We start from the raw sequence: 22,122 nt of genomic DNA, 5'->3' as shown, positions 1-22,122 counted from the left end.
GATGTCCCCAGTAGTGACAGTTACATATCATGTCATCAGTAGTGCTGTTACAGATTTCCCCAGTAGGGCCAGTTACATATCATGTCCTCAGTAGTGCTGTTACAGATGTCCCCAGTAGTGCCAGGTACATATCATGTCCTCAGTAGTGCTGTTACAGATGTCCCCAGTAGTGCCAGTTACATATCATGTCCTCAGTAGTGTTGTGACAGATGTCCCCAGTAGTGCCAGTTACATATCATGTCCGCAGTAGTGCTGTTACAGATGTCCCCAGTAGTGCCAGTACATATCATGTCCTCAGTAGTGCTGTGACAGATGTCCCCAGTAGTGCCAGTTACATATCATGTCCTCAGTAGTGCTGTTACAGATGTCCCCAGTAGTGACAGTTACATATCATGTCATCAGTAGTGCTGTTACAGATGTCCCCAGTAGTGCCAGTACATATCACGTCCTCAGTAGTGCTGTGACAGATGTCCCCAGTAGTGCCAGTTACATATCATGTCCTCAGTAGTGCTGTTACAGATGTCCCCAGTAGTGCTTTTAGCAAAATTACAAAATTTCCACTTTCTGGAATGGGATGCAGTTACAATCCCGGCGGTCGGGATCCCGACGCCGGAATCCCGACCGCCGAAATACCGACTCATTTTCCCTCCGTGGGTGTCCACGACACCCCTGGAGGGAGAATAAATTAGTGTGCCGAGCGTAGCGAGGCACCGAGCCCGCTGCGTGGCGAGGGCAGCGAGCCACGTCCCCCCCTTGTCGGCATTTCGGCTGTCGGGATTCCGGCGTCGGGATTCTGAACGCCGGGATCCCGACCGCCGGGATTCAATACTGAATTCTTTGGAATATATGGAATATTTTTCGGAATAATTTGGATAACGGATACTCAACCTGTATAGATTTATAAGACGAGGAAAGAGCGCTAGATATGAATATTAATGGAAAGAAAACACAAGGAATGAAATAAATTTTGTCCACCCACTAATCCACTGCTGCAGAGCGCCAGGGAGACACTGCCGGGTAACGCTACAAAAGAAGCGGCCGCAGCTCAGGAGAAACTACCAGCGGCATATCATCTGCTTCAGAACGCTGGGGAGACGCTGCCAGGTGACACCACAGGAGAAGCGGCGGCAGTGCCCACTGAGTGGGAGAGAACGCCAGCGGATTTTGTTCATCCTGCAAGCTCCGCAACATTGACAAGACTGCACTCCCTATGCCTGCCAGTGAGTAACCCCCAGCGGTTTACAACACCTGCCACTGATTCGCACAGTGTTAGGGTAAGAATAGGTTAAAGTAAGTAAAAGAGCTGTATATATTTGTGCCACTATTTTATATAATTTTTATTAATTTTTCCCTTGCCTTTGCAAATAAAAGTCAGTCTGAACTGACTTGTATTTGTGTGTGCGTGCCTGAAGACGATGCGGGCAGCTGCCGTCAACCACCCACTCCCGGCAAACATCTGCCTGCCCATGTAGCCATGGTAATGCCCAGTGTTTGCATGGGTACGCCCATAAAATGCTAGGCCCTCCATAAAATGCTAGGCATTCCCATGGGTGACCCCACCACCATCCACTCATCTGTTGGCAATAGCAGCTGATGAGCGGCAGCAGACAGTGATGATCTGGGAGTATAATCAGAGCTCATCGCTCGTCTGTACACATTGGGCAGCTTTTGAGCTAAAAAGCAGCTTAAACAACAAACGGAGCTGCTTTAAGTTCAAAATCGCCCAGTGTGTGTGGGCCTTTAGATGGTAAGATCTGCACTCAGAGCCTTCACCTACTAGTGGCCATTTAGCACGGAATTCCTCTCAGCCACAATCATTTGTCTGTTCCTGAGGCTCTACTCCTGCTAGTCATTCCATCACTATTATTAGAGACAGGTTCCACCCTTCACCAATTATTTCCTCCCTCACTTAGCTTTCCTGGCTATATTGTGTACGGAATATTGTGGTGCTCGTTGTTACCTGTTTATGTTTTGGTTACTGTAATGTAATGAAATGTTCTGTTTACCTTGTGCTTTCCTACTGTTGCCGTATGTATAGCACTGCGGTCCACTTGTGGCACACCTTATAAAGTGTAGCAATATTAGGAAAAGTACATATTGCAGTTCTGTCCTTTCACAGAAGAGAACAATGGGTACTGCCAAATTTTCAATTTGTGCAGTAAAAAAAAACAACAAACACCAGTATATTGAGATTGGATAGTCATTGCAATGATTATGTCGTTACAGTGGCACATCTGTCAAGGGATGCGATATACTAGACAGCAAAAATGAACACTTTATACTTGCACAGTTGGGTTGGAAAAATAAAAATAAGAAATTGTAAGTATTTGAGTGACCTTGACAGGGGCCAAATTGTGATGCCAATACATTTGCATCAGTGTGACTTCAGAACAGAATGTCATATGGGGTATTAACAGAATCCAGTTATCAGTACCTACCAGAAATGGTTAATACAATAATAATTTGCTATAGGGCAATGGGGTCCAATGCTCACTGATGCTCATGGTAATCAAAATCTAGCCAATCTGGTCCTATCCCATCAAACAGCTGCTGTAGCACACATTGGTTCAAAAGAAAAGGTAATGCTGGCTATGACTGAAAGGTGTCAGTCGCTGGGATCCGCCCAGCGTTTCATGGCCGTGCCAGCAATAATGGTGGGCATGCAAATGAAAATGCTGGGCATGCCTATGCCTACTCAGGGCAGGCGGATGACATCAGTGCCCACCCCCATTTCGGCCACCACCGTGCAGGATAAAAGTCCAGACTTGTATCTGCGAAGAGAGGAAGAATCATTAGATGGTGAGCGACCATCTAATGCTTTTCCTTCTGTGCAGGCGCTTGCGAGCGGATGTGTGAGCATAATCATGTGTGGGGATTCGCTCGGCAGGGGGAGGGGCATGCATTCAGCGAGGCGGCGTTTAGCTGCTCTCTAGGCATTGAATATATACGCAGCCTAACGAGCAGGTCTGAACCTAGATGCGCAGATGATGAAATACTGTAAAATAGGCTAAATAATCACCATACTGTATATTAAGCTACAACCTGGAAATGCATCCGCAAGCACCAGTAGCAAAGAGACTGAAATACTCTGCTCTGTAGAAACCCCAGTGATAAATGGCGGTTTCAGACACACCAGCTGCACCATGAGCACAGATTGCAGCTCCCATATGATTTTAGACAGGGAAATGGAATTTTTCAGCATCCCCCGCAGCTTACTGCTGCCCATAAATCTGGTTATTGAGCACAGCCAATAACCAATAAATGCTACGGTAGTCACTAAAGGTCACTGCAAGGCTATAATAATCTCCATAATTACATCAATTATATTGCAGGCTATGTGTCATCTATGTTGGAGAACCCTCCCTGCAGCACATCTTTTTCTTACCATAATCATTATTCCAAGTCCAAACCAGGAATCCCACAGCTAACAGCGTGTTACACAGAGGATGATAATAAATGCATCAGGTATGTTATAGTGAGATGTCCTTACTCATCCTTTAATTGCCAACAACAAAACAGCGAAAACAGACCACAAGTCAGGGGCCTCCGTTAACATACAGGACCAGGAGCATCAATGTATGGCAGGGATGGGGAACCTTAGGCCCTCCAGCTGTTGTGGAACTACATATCCCAGCATGCCTTGTTACAGTTTTCCTATGTGTCCATGCTACAACTGTTGCAGGGCATGATGGGATGTGTAGTTCATCAATAGCTGGAGGGCCGAAGGTTGCCCATCCCTGGTGTATGGAACCAGTATACAACAGACAGAATATATATCTATTGCATATACCGCCAAGGGAAATATTGCCATGGAATACTGATTCTATCCATACACAATGCTGCATAATTTTATTCATATCTACAATCTGACGGAGCCTCCTTACGCCACAACTGTACAGGAGAGTAACAATGATTCACTAGCTATGTCCATCCACTAGGGCGAGGTATCGGCATGTAATACCCCGCCAACTCACCCTGCAGCTGCCGGGCAGCAGGATAGCATACGATATATTGTATGCAGTCCTTTTGGTACCCTATGGTATACGACCATAGAAAATGCTACTGGCTGCCATGAATATCCATTTTAGCCCGTAGGATCTGCGAATGCGATGCGAGGCGTGCTGGAACAGGCCTCACAACGCAATCATAAGAAAATGACAGGGGATGTGTCACTTTTTATCCATCAGAACCACGTGAAAAGTGGCAATACCGCACTAGTGGATGGGGGGCCTTTAAAACCATTTGAATGCTATAATCAAGAATGGATAGAGTTAAACTTTTGCAAAAGGAGATAAAAGTACTTTTTACTCCTCTTACCTGGTTGGGGAAGTGACAAACTCTGAATCATCCTTTAGACTGAATTTCCAGGACTCGCTGGCATTTGGTTCCCTGGACTCCAGCTCTCCTAACACCCAGTCTGGTAATCCTCCAGTGTCTATGCTTTGAAATCTCCCAGAATTGGGCTCATCAAAATAGATGGACTATAAAAGGAAACAAGAAATCAGAAAGACAGTATATAGCTAGAGTATCTGACAGACTCCGTGATCCAGAGCCAGTCCAACAGCGCAGATGATTTTATAAAAAAGAAACTTTATAAAAGACACAAGATTCAATTTTACTGTAGTGTTTCAACTTTCTCTAATCAAAACACAGTAATGAAACCATGGAGGCATAGGGGGAAGTGTCCCAAGATAGGATGTTGCTATGGGCAACCAATCAGATACTTTCTTTTATCGTCTAGAAGGTGCTAAATAAATAAGTAGATTCTGATTGGTTCCTTATAGCAACATGCCATGTGAAACTGAACTCCCATCTTAGTAAATTTCTCCATTTGAAGCTGGCCATACATCTACAGATTTATTGTCTGATCTGGCTGGTTGAAACAAATACCTGGTAATGGATCAGAGCAAATCACAGTTGACCATTTGCTTCGAAATGCTTTTCCATTACCAGGGATTTTTTTCAACCAGGGGGAAATTTACTAAGATGAGAGTTCTGTTTCACATGGCATGTCACTATGGGTAACCAATCAGAATCTACTTGTGTATATATATAATTTTTGAAAACTCCACACTCAGGGCCAGCTTTGATCACTTGCTGGGGTGCACCTCTAAGGTGACAACCATGTGTCCCAATTATATAGCAGTGTAGGATATCATTATCCAATGAGGGCACTCACCACAGTCTTGTAATGAAATAATTTAATTAGGGTACATCACCATCACATGTATTGTAGTCTACATTTCGGCCACTAGGTGGCCTTTCTCAAGACCAGTCATCAATAGACGTCCTCACAGCTCAGTCAGTCACAGAGTCAGTCACAGAGTCAGTACAGGTTGAGTATCCCTTATCCAAATTGATCGGGACAACAAGTATTTTGGATAAGGGATATTACCGGATTTTGGAATATTTGTTTTTAAACATACTTACCTGTCCCCTGGTGGTGTCCCGATGGTCCCTCGGCGTCCACTTTGTCCCCCGTCTCTGACATCTCCAGCTGTCCCAGGAGTGCATTGTGCGAGTTCCCAGGGGCGGCGGTGACATCACCGGCGCGCGCACACACTCGCACAATGCACTCCTGGGACCACTGGAGACGACGGAGAGGATGCTGAAGGCCTGCCGTGGACGCGGGGGGACTTGGTAAGTTTAAAAAAGGGTTGGGGGGGAAGGGAGGTGTAAAAAAAAAATCCAATTAATCCCAAAAAAAACACCGTTTTTGGAATAATTCGGATGCCCGGATATGGGATACCAAACCTGTATACACTGACCTTGTCTCCAGTCTCCACTTAAATAGCACTTAGTAATGTTAGCTGGTTAGCTAATGTACGGGTGCCCAGCCAGTACATTATCATTGTAGCATGTGACCTCAAGCTGTATTCTAATAGGCTCCTGCTGGCTGGAACCCGGATGGCTGTGTGTTCCAGCCAGGTGGTGGTGGTGCGTTCAAGCGGGTCCGCACGGCATTTGCACTGGCATTCTGACACTAATACTCTAGGCTGTTTTGTCTACATAGCGCTATTCATCTGAGCCTGTATCCAGATATTTGGTATCATCAAACCTACAAAAAAAGTGCTTTAAAGAAATTAGCATGCACAGCCAAGATGGCTGGGCATTCCACCGGGTCTACCTGTTGGATTACATATTTATAACAGCACATTTCAAGTATATATGCCTATCCTTATCTATGGCATTAAAAAGGTACAGCTGCAATCGAAGAGGGTCACAGTTGCACTAAAAAGGGAACGTCTATTTAGATCAATATAGTTTGAAAAAATAGCAATGCATTCCAGCAATACACATGCTGGCATTACAATCGGGTATTTATAGATGCTAAAAATAGTCTTATAAATAAGTGGAAATTGGACACAGTGATCAGTTTACAAGAATCAGATAGGGATATCAAATTCTCAATATTATATATTATTAGTCAATATATGAGTCGTAGGTACGATACAAAATAGAGAAATATTATACACACAAAATAAAAAAAAAGAAAGGAAACAAAACAAGAATACATACAAAAAAACCTGGCGAGAATATAGTGGGTTAGTGCCTTCTATTTTCACTAACACACCATCAACCACCACTTCCTCACAATATGGTAGCGTCATAAAAAGCAATTTAGAGGATTATTTTTATTAAGCCCTCTCGGGGCCACAGTGTTTCACGCTGTTTAATCTCCTCCTCTTATCGGTAGTGGTATATGGTCAATCAACATCGATTTGATGGAGGCCACTTGATGTCCAAAATCCATACAATGTTTCGCCACCGGTTTGTCTGTTTTGCCGGTCTCCAGGGCAAGTCGTATGGTACATCGATGGTTTCCCATCCATTCACGAAATGGTCTGTTGTCATACCTACATAATAGTATCCACAAGGACATACCAGAATGTAAATGACGAATGAAGACATACATGTTAGTCGATGTTTAATTTTTATACGTTTCCCACTATGAGAGTGTGCAACGGTGTCTCCAACCAGCATTGCGTTGCATGTTGTGCAACCCTTACAGCGAACACATCCGGGTTTACCCGACCGGAGCCATTGTGTGCCCTTCTGACTTGGTCAAAGTGTAGGGCGCATCAGCATTTGTTGTAAACTAGGATTTTTTTGGTAGGCCATCATGGGTGGAGAGGATTTCTGCAGCTTCAAGGTTGGATTACTCTTCCCTATAAGCCAATATATCCATTTTGTGCTGTGTGGTTAAAGGTGTTTACATGAACCATTCTAGTATCACTAGATGCTAGTTGTCCCCTAGGTTTGGGGTTCTCATAGCGCGTTCTGGCCTTAATTAGGCATCTGTCTGTGGTGAGTACCCAAGTTTGAGGAAACGTGTCCTCATTTCTGTCGGCTGTCAGGTAGTTAACTCTTCAGTTGAGTTAGTAGGATATAACCTCTAGTTGTATGTTGATTGAGTCCTCACTACTTACATTTAAGCTGTAATGTGTATTGATCTGTGGCGCTCTTTATTTGTACTGTATTTTTGTTATTTATTCAATGTTATGCCAAGTTTAGTCTCCCTGTATTGTTCCTTTGTACGGCGCTGCAAAACACTTGTGGCGCCTTATAAATAAAATTATAATAATAATATACTTTTAGAAATTGAGAAATAGGCAGGCTTTCTTTAAGCTGCACTGGGTGTTGGCTTGATGCCTGCAATAAGGTGTTTCTATCTGTTGTTTTTCTAAACATAGTAAATCCTAATGAGTTCCCATCCTTCAAGATTGTTACATCCAAAAATGTGATCTCTTGGTGGTCGATGGTATGCGTAAATCGAATAGGCTCTGGCACTCTGTTAAGACCCTGTATCATATCCAAAAAAGAATCTCTTGTTCCAAAAAAAAAGTGTCTCTGACTTGTAACAAATTATTTATTCTGACCATTCAGTATGAGAGAGCTTATTATAGGACATTGCTTCACAGCAAGCAGAACCTAAGCAAAAATGCCTTTATTCATTTGGCTTTTCTATCAGTAAATACCACTAATAAATACATTATCTAGTGTTCAGTCTAGCACACAATTTCTTTAAAAACCCATGCAGTTCCTCTTCCCTGCCTAGGGTGTCGCTGTCTGCTGTAGAGCTTCTAGCACAGTGTGGTCTGTATATCAGCACTAATATGCAAACCAGACCTGTGCTAAAAACCAAAACAGACAGCGACACCCCAGGCAGGAAATAGGAACTGTGTGGGTTTTCAAAGATAGCGGGTGCTAGAATGAACACTATTTTTTAAAATATATATATATATATATATATTTATTAACAGTTTCTTATATAGCGCATACATATTCCGCAGCGCTTTACAGAGTATAGTTGAACATTCACATCAGTCCCTGCCCCAGTAGAGCTTACAATCTATATTCCCTACCACATGTACAGGCACACACAGACATTATAGGTTTAATTTTTGTTGGGAGCCAATTAGACTACCAGTATATTTTTGGATTGTGGGAGGAAACCGGAGTACCCGGAGGTAACCCACCCAAGTACAGTGAGAATATACAAACTCCGCACAGTTAGAGCCATGGTGGGGATCGAACCCATGACCTCAGCACTGTGAGGCAGTAATGCTAACCATTACATATATATGTATATACACACACACATCTATATAATTAAAACTTTGCAGATGACCAGCACTCTGGACTCGGAACTATTTGTAATCAACTTGCTGCAATTGATTGTCTAAGGGGCTTAACAGTCCGAAACATTGACACATCAGACCTTTGTTTCCGGTTCATTTTGGATGTAAGTCTCTGAGTGCCAGCCATCAATCACTATATCTATATCTGTGTGTGTGTGTGTGTGTGTGTGTGTGTGTGTGTCTAGTGGTGTCCATGTGTCAACAAAACACTGCCCTCTGTTGGCAGACAGTGATTCTACATCTAGCTTTCAGGTAGGGATGGCCTGGTCCCAGTCTGAACCTACCTGCAATCTCTGTCTTTACAGCTCCCTCTCTCCCCATATCCAGCAAGTTTGAAATAGATCACTTTGCTTTTCCTTTCTGTTAAGGAGTAATGTGGTCCATCGTATGGCCTATAGTGGTTACTGGCTGTACTTCACCTCAGAGGTGAGGAGTATTTAGCCTTTTATATATACAGCAGATAAAGAGACAGATTCAATGGTTTACACCGCCAGCCACCACTAGAGCCCACCAGAGCTATTAAAATGTAGCTCCATTTGGACGCGTCAGGCTACAAGGATATGCTGTCTGGCAACTAAAACAGGCAAATGTCAACATGAAGCAAGAAAACCAGAAGTGCTGGCAGATGGAGCTGTACTTTATTAAATACCATATATGTGGGTAGGGTTTTCAGCATGCCCTCTTCAGGTTTGCGGGCGAAGGGTCCTTCTAGCACCCCACTTTTCAGCATATGAAGGAGAAGCTTGGCATACAAGTTCCGGTTCTTCCTGCCAGTAACTCCAGCACCTGCTCCTGACGGATCACATAGCTTTTTAATCCACAAGGCACATCGCTGGCGTTCTGATTAACAGAAAACACATTATTTTAGTTACTGAGGTATCTTACTAATATGTGTGTATATCTCACAATGACACTATTCCTGTAGAGCTGGGGTAGCCAACCCTAGTCCTCGAGAGCTACCAACAGTGCATGCTTTGCAGGTCTCCTCACAGAATCACAAGTGAGCTAATTAGCTCTATCTGTGTATCTTTTAAAATGTGTCAGTGATTAATGAGTGCAGCTGTGCAGCAGCTAGGTTGTCTGGAAAATGTGAACTGTTGGTAGCTCTCGAGGGCTAGGGTTGGCTACCACTGCTGTAGAGCAATACAGTATAATACAATATCCCCATTAAGGTGCCCATACACTAGTAAGATTTATCTTCAGATCTGCCTGGTTGGAACAAAAACATGGTTATGGATGAGTGACAGTGTCAGTTTTCCAGCAAATGGTCAACTGTCATTTGCTGTCATCCATAACCATGTTTTTGTTCCAACCACACAGATCTGCAGATAAATCTGCGTGTGTATGGCCACCTTTACATTGTGAGTGCAATCTAGGAGAGACAGGCTTCAGTTCTAGCATTCACATAACAGAGCATTCAATAATGACGTTATAAATGTAAGCTCTTACGAGCACAGCCCTCTCATGTGCTTTTTCCTCTCCTAGAATGTATATGTATATTTTTTACTTTTACTTTCAATGGCACATAACCTAAGTCTCTGGAACTCGAATATGTAACAGGTGTCCTGTCACCTGATGCTACTCTTTATTTACCATGTACTTATACTAAATTGCCTTGTACTGTAACAGTGCCCACACACGGAGCAATTATTGCATGTGATTTGATCTATTAAGTTCAAATACCATTGTGTCTAGTTCAAGTAGCACTGTGTTTATTTATAGTGTGTGCATGCAGGTATTTTGTACTATATCACATGCTATTGTACTACATACTATTGAAGTGTAGTCATCTGGTGTAGTACAAATCTCACAGTTTACAGTCCAAATTGCATAGCATACATTGTGTAGGCACACATCGCACTTATAACACATCTCACCGTGTGTGGGAACCGTAAATCATTTTCTTATTTGTGCTCATTTATGTATTCTCCTGAACCCTTGTGGTGCGATATAAATGAACAACAATAATAATAATAATCCAATGCGCGACCCAGAATGAGTGTTTTTACAAGTATTACGGACATCTCAATTAGTGAGCAGAGACTGCCCTCTGGTGGCTGTTACTTACAACCTCCTGCCTATAGAATAATATGATTTTTCAGGTCAGAGAGCTTACCTGATTCTGTATTACATATTATTATGCTGACGACGTTTTAGTGCACTCTAGTTGAAAACCGTAAACAGAATCTATATTTGCTTGGTCTCTTTTGACATCAGCAAACTCTTACTTTTTTGAGTTCAAACATGTGATGGGCAAAATATCTGCTAAAAATGCCAGCATCGCCCACATTTGTTCTATAAATTCAAATAAAAAAATGTCTAAAAAAAGAAAAAAAAAAAACACATGTAACCATCATAAAATGCCAGACATTTGGGGGGAAATTTACTAAAGGAAATTTGTAAAAAAAATAGGTGTATTTGTATCCAGAAACACACTTATTTTTGACATTTACTATCCCAAAAATACGGCAATCCGTAGTCGTATTGATGTGCTATCAGTACGAATACGAATTGCCGTATTTTCGGGATAGTAAATGTAAAAAATAAATGTATTTCTGGATACAAATACACCTATTTTTTTACAAATTTCCTTTAGTAAATTTCCCCCTTGATGTCAAAGGTGTTCAGTTTGAGTTTTCTGGGAAAATAAGCTGTTATGTACATCATACCTGTCTTGGGCCCTATTAGTGAGGGTCAGACTATGGGCGGTATTCAATGAGCCTGATTCGCCATGTTTTTATGGCGAATTTGTGCTGTTTGGCGAATTTCTGACAAAAACGGTGAATCACCCTATTCAATGACTACACGGCGAATACATTTCAAGGTTTTTTTCACCATGATTCACCGAGTAGCAATCGCTATCTTTTATGGTGAAGTGGAATGTGAAGTGTTTTGTTTTTTACATTTGGTGTAAAAAAATCAGGAATTTTATTCTGAGGAGGGGCATGCTATTTTTATTCATGTGCTGTAAGCACATGAATATATATTTAATTTAAAAAAAAAATATATATATATATATATTTTTTTTTTACACAGCAGCCAGCAGGGGGCGCCGGAGCCGAGCCGCTCATTACATATTCATATATTCACTGCACCCGATCGTTACGATCGGGTGTAGTGAATATACGCTCCCCTGCTGGCACCCCCGGGGGGCAGCCTGTGCTGCCTGGCACCCGGGGAGCCCACCTACCCCCCACAAAGTTCTGGGGCAGGCAGAGAGACTTCCATCTCTTTGCCTGCCACCGTCCTCAGGCTCCCTGCGGCAATCGCCGCAGGAGCTCATATTCGCCAGTCAGGGGCAGCGAGCCCCTGACACGTTGAATACCGGAGCCCGCTGGCTCCGGAACGTGGCGAATGTGCAGCGAATCCTAAAAAGGATTCGCTGCACCTCGCAGGTATTCTCATTGAATATCTGTTTCATTCAGTTAAGCCCCGTAAACACAGGGGAGATATACTGCTGAGCAATATATTGCCGCAGAGGTAATCAGCAGAGGTGGTGCCGCAGAGGTAATCAGCTGGTTGCAGGAGCAAGCAACTGCAGAGCGTCGAGAAATGGGCGTGGCCGCGAGCTGAGGACGGAAATAGACGAGCTCCGGCCGGGAGCTCGCCTATTTCCGGCTTTTCTCGGCAGAACGAGCCCGACAGCTTGCGATGTCAGGCTCGTTCTGCCGAGAACCCCTGTTCAATGCTGTCAGGGAAGACAGCATTGAATAGGGCCCTATGAGTGCCAATTGAATTTGTGAAAACAGGTGTGAAATTTGGCAAGCAGTTTTATTCATAATGACCCTGTAAACTTTACTTTATATAGAAGATAATATTTTTTACAAAACATTTTTATTTGTAATTATGTAACAAATGTTAGCGATGCTGAAATTTTTAGTAGATATTTTGCGCATCTCACAGAGATGTTGGCACACCAAGGGTTAAATTGGGTACTCTTTACCTAGAAGGGCGCCCACGATTTTGATCTTGGGCATCGCAAGGTAAAAAATCACGTCGGTCGCATCGCATGCGACCAAAAAAATCGCAAGTGATGCGACAGACGCGATTTCCCATAGGGAACAATGTTAAATGTCTCAATTGACCCGATTTTCCATAGGGAACAATGTTAAATGGCCCACAGAGGCCAAATAGGCACCCTAACCTGTGAAATGGTCCCCCCAATTGTTAACGCCACCCCACGATCAACGTGAATCCGAAGCGTGGCGAGCGCAGCGAGCCCGCGAGGGGCGGCGGTACGCGTCCTATGACCTTTTCATACCCCACTATACACGTCGGCGTGGAGTTGAGAATAGAAAGTGTGGCGAGCGCAGCAAGCCCGAAGCGTGGCGAGCGCAGCGAGGGGACGCGGACACCGGTGAAGCCCGCGAGGGGACGCGGATACATGTGAAGGTGTCCGCTCGCCACGCTTCGGGCTCGCCACACTTTCTATTCTCAACTCCACGCCGACGTGGATAGTGGGGGTATGAAAAGGTCGTAGGACGCGTACCGCCGCCCCTCACGGGCTCGCTGCGCTTGCCACGCTTCGGGTTGACGTTGATCGTGGGGTGGCGTTAACAATTGACCATTTCACACTTCAGGGTGCCTATTTGGCCTCTGTGGGCCATTTAACATTGTTCCCTATGGAAAATCGGGTCAATTGGGACATTTAACATTGTTCCCTATGGGAAATCGCGGTAATCGCATCGCATGCGATTTTTTGGTCGCATGCAATGCGACCAACGCGATTTACATTTTAACATGTATTTCTATGTAAAATCGCGGGCAACGCATCGGTCGCATCGCATGCCATTATAATGTACATGCGATGCCCGCCCTTCTAGGTAAAGAGTACCTTAAATTGTTTTTGTATCCATTGTCTGATATCAATCATAAAATTACGGAAATCTCCAGGGTATACAAGGCAACAGGAATCACACAAAAAAAAGCTACGGAAGATGTCATATTTATACATTAGTGGGGGAATTCAGTAGTTTGAGACAGCGGGTGTCAGAATTCAATTGTTGCCCCCTGATGTGGTTAGCAGAAATATGGTTAAAAAGTGGCACATTTCGCATCACGCCCAGAACTTGACTGGGGTTTAACCATTTCACACAACTAAACCCGGCACTGCAGGGTGCAATAAGCATGATAGAGATAAAACAACTGAATAACGCACCCGATCGCCTGTCACTTTAAATGACAGATCAAGCACACAAACAATTGAATCACCCCATTGACTCTCAGGAGCATAATCAATTAGAAGCAAAAGAGCGGAGAAAGCTATTCAGATAAATAGCCTTTTCATGTACTGTAAATCAAGGGTTAACACATGCTAAACCACAAATTCCACATAAACTGCAGAATCAATGGGTTTTCCCCTTGTCATAAAGCCCTGATGGTGTCTTTTCTTACAGCTCCTGAAGCTGCAAGAGAAAGTACGTCCCTTTAGATTAACATTAATGCTGTGTACACACGGGGGCGATAGGGGCTGAAATCGCTGGGAATATGGTCGCGCTCCCGTTTTCAGCCCCTGAATGGTCGCTGGTCAGAGGAACATGCTCCTCCGACCAGCGACATCCCCTGCCTCTTCTCCCGCCAGTGTGACATTTTCATCTGCGACCATCTCTGGTCGCAGATGAAAACGTGACACGGGGCAATATGATTGCTGAGCAATATATTGCTAGCAATATATTGCCAGCAGTCATATTGCCCCATGTGTATGCACCTTTAGAGTAATGCTGTGTACACACGGGGTAATATGATTGCTGGGGATATATTGCTAGCAATATATCCCCAGCAATCATATTGCTCAGGGTCTCCTTTGTCGCTGATGAAAAGGAGACACTGCTACGGGGTGGAGGGGGAGCGCAGCAGCAGCAGACGCTGCTGCTGTCACTTTGATGGGAGGAGGGAGGGAGCAGCGGCACAGGGCTGGGGAGATCAACGCTGATCTCCCGGCACAGCGATCGCCGGGGAAAGCCGCTGGTCGCAGGAACATTAGGCAGTGCACACGGGAGCGCGCAGCTGGCGATTTATCGACAGCTGCGCTCCAAATCACTGGCAATATGGTTGCTCAGCGACCATATTCCCAGCGATTTTACATGAAATTGCACCCGTGTGTACTCACCTTAACAGTGCAAACTGAATCACCAGGTGAGGCTAATTAAATAATAACCCTGGGGTGACAAAGATTTGCCATCTAATGCAACCAGCCCCAATGTTCCAGAATTTGCAGACAGGGCACTTCATGCCATGCTGAGCTTAGATGAGAGGCACCAGTACTGTGACCCATCTAATGTGTGGCATATTATGAATTAGGGGCATTATTACCAACTGGAGGCGTATTAGAAATTAAAGTGCAATGCCTAGTGGAATGTGGTCAAATTATGTTTCTAACTCACATCTTAGTAAAGTTCCCCCATGTATGTGTCCCTGTGTCTTACCCAGAGGCGTAACTAGAAGTTTGAGGGCCCCATAGCAGAATTTTGGAAAGGGCCCCCCTACCGCTGTTACTACAGTGCCTCTTATGGGGGGGGGGGGGGGTGAAGAAGGAAACGAGAGACAAAGAGGGCGTCAGGGGAAAAACAGATAAAAACAGAGTGAGGAGCAAGAGGAAGAGAGAGAGAAATGGGTGGTCAGGGGCATCATGGAAAAAAGAGAGTGTGTTAGGGCATGACAGTGTGTCAGTGAGAGACAGACAGACAATGGATGGGGAGGGCTTGGCTGATGAGGGGTCAAGTATGCACTGACAGTGTGCCATATGGGGGCATAGATGGGGTGACTGACGGATAGACGGACAAAACACCATATGGTGGGACAAAGACAGACATATAGACAGGCATGACCCCTATAATGGGGCATAGATGGAAAGACAGATGGGGGGGCAGGCATAAATGGATGGAGGGGCACAGAAAGATGGAAGGAAGTGGGGCATAGACGAATGGATAGAGCAGCATACTGTATGAGGGCAAAGACTGAAAGATGGGTGTGGGGGGCATATAGAAGGATATGGGGGGACAGGTGGACAACAGTTATATTCAGATGGATCAACTTATGGGAAGACAGACTGACAGACAGATGGAGAGGCATAGAGAGGGACAGGGCACCATAATGGGGGTACAGATAGATGGGGGAGCGATATAGACAGATGGGAATGCAGGGGTGTGACAGACTAAAGTGCGTGTGTGTGTGTGTTTGTGGTGATGAGTGGTGGGATGGGGTTTGCTTACCATCACTGGGTCTGTTGTCTTTAGGTAGGCTCCGGACAGCGGCACCTCCTCCCTCCCATCCACAGAGCACCTGCAGGGCAGGGTTTGGGCAGCAGCAGCAGCGTCCTCCGTCCATATAGCAGAGCGGATCCAGGGCAGAATCCATTGCCGGCCAGCAGCAGCACCTCCTCCCTCCCCTCCATGGAGCACCTGCAGGGCAGGGTCAGAGCAGCAGCAGCGTCCGTCCTCCCTCCATGGAGCAGACCGGATCCAGGGCAGGATCCGTTGCCAGCCAGCAGCAGCACCTCCTCCTTCCCCTCCACGGAGCACCTGCAGGGTCAGGGCAGCAGCAGCGTCCTCCCTCCATGGAGCAGAGCGGATCCAGGGCAGGATCCGTTGCAGGCCAGCAGCAGCACCTCCTCCCTCCACTCTATGGTGTGTCTCCAGGGCAGGGTCCGGTCAGCAGCAGCAGCGGCACCTCCATGGAGCGTCTTGAGGGCAGGTTCCGGAGACTCCGGCCACCCACAGCAGCACCTTCTTCCTCCCTGCGGCAGCTCCTCCCTCCCCTCCGCGTTCACTATAGTCGACCTTTGGAGCAGCCGCAGCAGCAATGTGCATCGCCTGCCTACCTCCCTCCCGCTCAGGTCAAAAAATGCCCAGAACCTGCACACAGTGGCACTATTTTGTGAAGAAATAAATGTAAAAGAGTGCAGGGGATTGCCTGCTTGGTACTCGGGCCCCCCAAAGGCCCCGGGCCCCATAGCAGCTGCATCCCCTGCACCCTCTATAGTTACGCCACTGGTCTTACCCAGTTTCTGAGGTAGTTTGAGGACATATGGCTTCATATCCACCAAGTAATGATCAAATTCTGCATCCAGACTTTCCCAGGTCTTCTCTTGATTGCTCATGGTCCTCCTAGAAAAACAATATATATGATTGGTCACAGGGAAACCCACTGGATTCAAAAGAATAGGCCTCAATTGGTAAATGCAAGAAAAATGTTCTTCACGCTGATAAAGTGTAACTTCCTCCTTTGCACATCAAAATTGGACTCATGAAACAGTATGCATGCCCCTGGGGGTATTTGAAAATAATATTGGTAATGGCAGAAGAAAAGGAAGTCTTGCAATGGCAGAAGAAGTCTCTGATTGCTGTGGAGGTAACCTGCGTTGCATCACTTCCGGTTCCGTCTGCAGAATCACCAGTGCACTCCCAGCAAACCACTTGGAGCTACCCGTGCTGCAATCAGACGGATAACCACAAGCTGCCCTCAGCCACATCAGCATTATCTGCCCCCCGCGCTGACACGGCTGGAGGAAGCATTAATCCACATGTCTTCAACCTGTGGCCCTCCAGATGTTGTAAAACTACATGTCCCAGCATGCCCTGACAGTTTTGGCATGCTCTCATGTGGCAATGCATGTTGGAACATGTAGTTTCCCAACATCTGGAGGGCCACAGGTTGAAGACCCATGCGATTAATCCTTCAGGGAGCAGCCACACACAGAGGGGCCTATTCATGACCACACACTTCTCCGCTACTCCTAAGGACACACATACTGCTCACTTCCAGTAATAAGTACTTTGGATTTTCTCAAGCCTATAATTGCAATTAAAGAGTCATTTGATTATTTAGCTAGCTAGCTACTAACCGAAGAACATTACTACCTACCAAAAACAAGCTATAGAGCAGAGCTGAACTGACAGGAGAAATCACAAACCAGGGATCACCTTGTAAGGAAGCCAATTGTGTAGTACCAGGCATAAAAAATGTCCTAAGATGCATACCGTACTCACATAGCAGGGTGCTTTGGGTCCACATATAACGAGGGTGAAGATACAATAGAAGGGAAGTATTGTTTATATCTGCTCACTTTATAATAAGATACCTTAATGCATTAATTTCCATCTAATTAACAAATATCTACTCACACCACCTTCTTTATTATAAAAACAAGCTATATTTGTGTGGAGGGATGTGTGGGGAAGAGAGAATACTCATTTTCAAAACCTTAACGAAGGGTTACGGTAGAGAAAAAGGTTGGGAACTGCTAATATCTAGTCAAAATGTTGCCTATACATCCTCTTTAGTAAATGTTCCAGCTGGTGGGACATACCACATGACCCAGGAGGGCAGGGGGAGCACAAAAGTAGACCACTGGACACACAAGTGTAAGCTCACCAACAGGTTACTAAAGGCAACCGGTGGTGGCAGGGATATTGAAATTAGTGTTCCACGGATCTTGCTACTGCCACTGCTGTAGTGGGTCAAATGGTATGTTCCATTGGTTATGTGGTCCAACCTACACTCCCAGTCTGGGAACAAGCTGCTAGTGCTACTATAGTCAAAATGTAAGCAATGCACGCCACTTAAACCAGTATTCGATCAGCTCTGTTGATGTACTGTACAAGGGCACTGTAATAGGGAGGCAGTGGACAGCCACACAGATATAATCCTCATAGTGACCACTATTCGAGCAGAGCAATGTACTACCTGGACATGTTAACAGAGATGCAGTTTACACAGCAACAGATGTGATACATACAGTACTCCTCACAGTCGCCAGCATTCTAGCAGCCGGCAGTGAACTACACAGTGGTTGGTTAAGGGGGGCAACGCACAGTGATGGTGAGGCACACATATAGCGCACGGAGCATAGCTCTGCACACACCAGTATATAGTGCCTAATGACTGTTCTGCTAAACATTGCGCAGCGTTTATGCCAGGGACAGATAAGACAGCGCACATACATAGGAGGAGGTCTTGTACAGTCCTATCGGTACATACCAGCACAGGTGTCACAGCCGCAAATTTTAAAGTGCCCACTCTAGGGTGACGCAGGAACTACTTCCGGCAACTGCCGGTAGAGTCACTATGGAGACGGAGGGACAGCCCATTAAACGGAAGGGAAGACCGATTACTCTGCTGCCATCCAGAGGCCGCTGCTGTGTACTGTCTAAACCTGACGGAGCAGCAAATTATTACAGTAGCAGTGATGGTGATATCATTAGTGCAATATGCATTTCATTGATATAATTCGTATTCTATTGAAAATCTGTAAAATTATATGTATATAATATACGTATATGTAATTATATATTTATATAAAAAGAATAAGACCACACACTGGGTTACCAACGTTTCTGAGCACCCTGGCTTTTTTTATCAAGGTGTAGGAAGAACAATTGTTACATACAAAATACACACATTAAATACCTGTTCAGGGCGTTCGTGCTGCCCACCGTCTCCCGTCAAGGTGCCTAACAGTGACGTCATGCCTGAAGACGCTGCGGGACGCACGAAGGATGTATATCTATAGACATATACAGTATCATTCTATATCAGAGTTGCCTACCCAGGGGCGTAACTTGATATTTGTAGGCCCCATAGCAAAAGTTTGTAAGGGCCCCCTATTTAGCAACTGATGGGGATAAATGTATGTAATACTCCTTTTACACCGCCGCAAAAACCCGGATCATCGGCGGGTCAGACCCGGGTCAGCGGCGGTGTAAAAGGGTCACGCCGTGTCCCTTTACACGGGACTTCTACCCAGGTCCTGACCTGGGTAGAACACGGCTAGGACCTGGGTAGAGGGCGGTGTAAATGGGTACGGCTCCCATTCACATGAATGGGTCCGCAAGTTGGATGGCCCGGGGGGGCGCACACAGCCTCTGCTGCTGTCTGCTATAATCTGCAGACAGTAGTGGAGGAGGTGAATAGATGCCTGTGTGCGGCATCCATTCACCTCCCGGACGAGGGCTGGGGGGGGGGGGTGCACGGGGGCTGAGGGAAAATTACCTTAGTGCTGGGCTTGTCCCCAGCGCAGCGTTCCAGGTCCCAGCAGCGGCGATCGGCGCTTGGAGATGACGTCATCTCCAAGCGACAGGCTGGGGGATGCGGTGGTGTAAAAGGGAGCAAACACCCGGCTTGAAGCGGGGATCAAAAACCCAGGTGCGACCCGGTGCAGCTGCACCACTTGCACCTATGGTAGTTACGCCCTTGTGCCTACCCTCCTGAAGGAGTCTGAAATATTAGTATTCACAGGAACAGTCCAATTTGCAGGTCAATGACTGCAGGTCCGATGCGATGCGCAGTCCTGTGCACATCACATCAGAGCCTGCAAGCAGGGCAGCCGAGAGGAATGCCGGGCCCCGGTAAAATTGGAGGCGTGGTCTAATCATGGGAGGCGTGGCAACCTCCCGCAATTAGGTCACGTCCCCAAAATTATTATGGGGAGAGTGTTATTATCCCCCCAACCATTCAGCACACACCTACAGCATGTGCTGTGCTTACAGCAGGCTCAGCATGAGCTCTCACTCTGTCCGTGAGAGGCTCATGCTGAGCCTGCTGACAGCACAGAACATGTTGTATGTAAGGGACAGGGGCTCGGAACTGGGGCCCCTCAAGCAAGCCCGGGCCCAGGTAATTAGTACCCGCTCCACCCCCCTCTCGGTGGCCCTGCCTGCAAGTTGCACCGGCTGTACAAGCAATATTTTCGATTGCTTCTGAGACAGGTATGGGTCATTGGATCTACCAAATTAAGGTCAACATGATACATTGGGTCGACACATGAAAAAGGTTGACATGCCTAAGGTCCACAGGGTCAAAAGGTCCACACATGCATTAGGTTGACAGGCAAAATGTTGACATGGATTTTTCAGTTTTTTCCCCCAAATGTCAAAATAGTCCACATGGACACCAAAAAAGTGCATGAATGTACATGGACTGAGATCCAATTAGCCGCTGGGTGTACAGCGCAGAGAAAGCGCCAGGTTTAATGCCTTTAGCTATTATTCTGCTATTATATTATATTGAAACACGCATTAACTCATTCATTCTGCATCATATCCCAGAGGATGCATTTGTTGGAAATACAGTATGTGTGTATAGTTGCCAATGCCAATGTCCAGGGACAACAAAAGCCTAGTTGCTTAACAGTTAACCATCATTATTAAAGTTGAATGAGGTACAGTCATACTCACTGTTGGATACACTGGCTGTAGGAGTGTCGCTTGAGCAGAGTTGGATGTCATATAGCTCAACAGTCACTGTGTGTGTGTGTACCTGGTAATGGTGGAGGATCACTTGGAAGAGTAGATATCCCAGGTTATCTCTCATGTTTTAATAAGCCAAGTGGAACTCTTTGGTTTTCCAAAATGGGGCTGTAACAAAGTGAAAAGGATGTGCAGTAGTAGCCTCGGCTCCCCTTTTTTTTAAACAGGGAATGAAGCCTCTCTGGAGGAGCAATATAGAGTCTGCACATTCAAGCTTTCCATCTTCAACAGCATTTACAACAAATGTTTCTTCGCAGCTCATGAGGAAATATCCCTGAGTCTTTAGATGTCACCATCAGTCGCACCATAGAAACTTGCACCAACACTGTGAGCCCCATGTGAGGCGGAGCATATATTTGTGATTGTATGGCCTTTAATGTGAATGATGAATGGCATGTGACCATAGGCGAATCTAGGGGGTGGTCCGGGGGTGCACCGGACCACCCATTAGCATTTTGTAGCTGAGGGATGGGGCTTTCCAACGAGCCTAGCCCCGTTTCTCTAGCCCCCTGTGAACCAGAGATACTGCCAGGCAAAGATGGAACGTTTTCCCTATAGGATAACATGGGACCCGCTAATTCCGACCCCCACCCAGTTCAACGGCTGCCAGTTCCCCCTTCGGCATCACTAAAGCTCGAGGTTGATCTCAGTCGAACCCAAATCGCTGGGCCTTCAATCTGATATCAGGCTGGATCCATATGGGTTAATTGGTTCCAGGGATCATATTGAGGTTAAACCTTTTTTTTTTTTTTTTTTTTCATTTCTTAAATGTAATTTCATGACTGTTTATGTTCTTTGAGGGCAGATTTCTCTGGAACCAAACAGCCCAGTTTCACGGGACCAAAATCATTGGAAGCCAACTCAAAAGTTCTACAATATGATACTGGTCTCATGTAAATGGGTCAGTTGGTTCCGAAGATATAGCTGGTTGGTTAAAGGGGGGTAGGGAGAGGGGAGTGGTTGTCTCTCCCCCTCACACCAGAAAATGCAGGGACTAGGCTGGTGTATAAGGGGTCAGCCTGGGAATGTCCCTGCATGATCCTGGGACCATATTCCCGGGTAAATCCCTGCATTTTCTGTTGTGAAAGGGGTATTATTTCAAACAGCCGTGACCTGCAGTGCTCTAAATACAGCCGGGCAGCCCCCTGCTCTCTGCCCAGCTGTCAATGACTGTCACCCCTGCAGCTTCCGCTCCAATTCTTGACCCCACTTTCAGCCCACCCCCCACTTTAATC

At 45.7% G+C, this 22,122-nt stretch overlaps 1 protein-coding gene across 5 annotated transcripts in view; it reads right to left on the bottom strand.

The window, feature by feature from the left end:
* CEP112 (centrosomal protein 112) overlaps positions 1–18,744 on the bottom strand; it is a 404,486-nt gene extending 385,742 nt beyond the window's left edge. For 3 of the 5 annotated variants that reach the window (XR_014444546.1, XM_083148202.1, XM_083148205.1), the window contains exons 1-4: positions 18,327–18,349; positions 16,641–16,747; positions 9,292–9,482; positions 4,318–4,481 (exon numbers count right to left, since the gene is read on the bottom strand). Coding sequence is in view for 4 of the 5 variants with exons in the window: in XM_083148202.1 (XP_083004328.1) it covers positions 4,318–4,481; positions 9,292–9,482; positions 16,641–16,747; positions 18,327–18,334 (470 nt within the window). In the remaining variant the exon portion in view is untranslated. Of the gene's footprint in view, positions 1–4,317; positions 4,482–9,291; positions 9,483–16,640; positions 16,748–18,326; positions 18,350–18,620 lie in introns of those variants that run through there. The other 2 variants (XM_083148204.1, XM_083148203.1) reach the window with 2 other exon arrangements.
* Positions 18,745–22,122: the final 3,378 nt, after the last annotated feature.

The sequence above is a fragment of the Crinia signifera genome, chromosome 6, assembly GCF_055691185.1.
Source record: "Crinia signifera chromosome 6, ASM5569118v1, whole genome shotgun sequence".
In the NCBI taxonomy this organism is placed as follows: domain Eukaryota; kingdom Metazoa; phylum Chordata; class Amphibia; order Anura; family Myobatrachidae; genus Crinia; species Crinia signifera.
The sequence above is the reverse complement of the archived record's forward strand: the minus strand, read 5'-3'. Positions and strand labels throughout refer to the sequence as shown.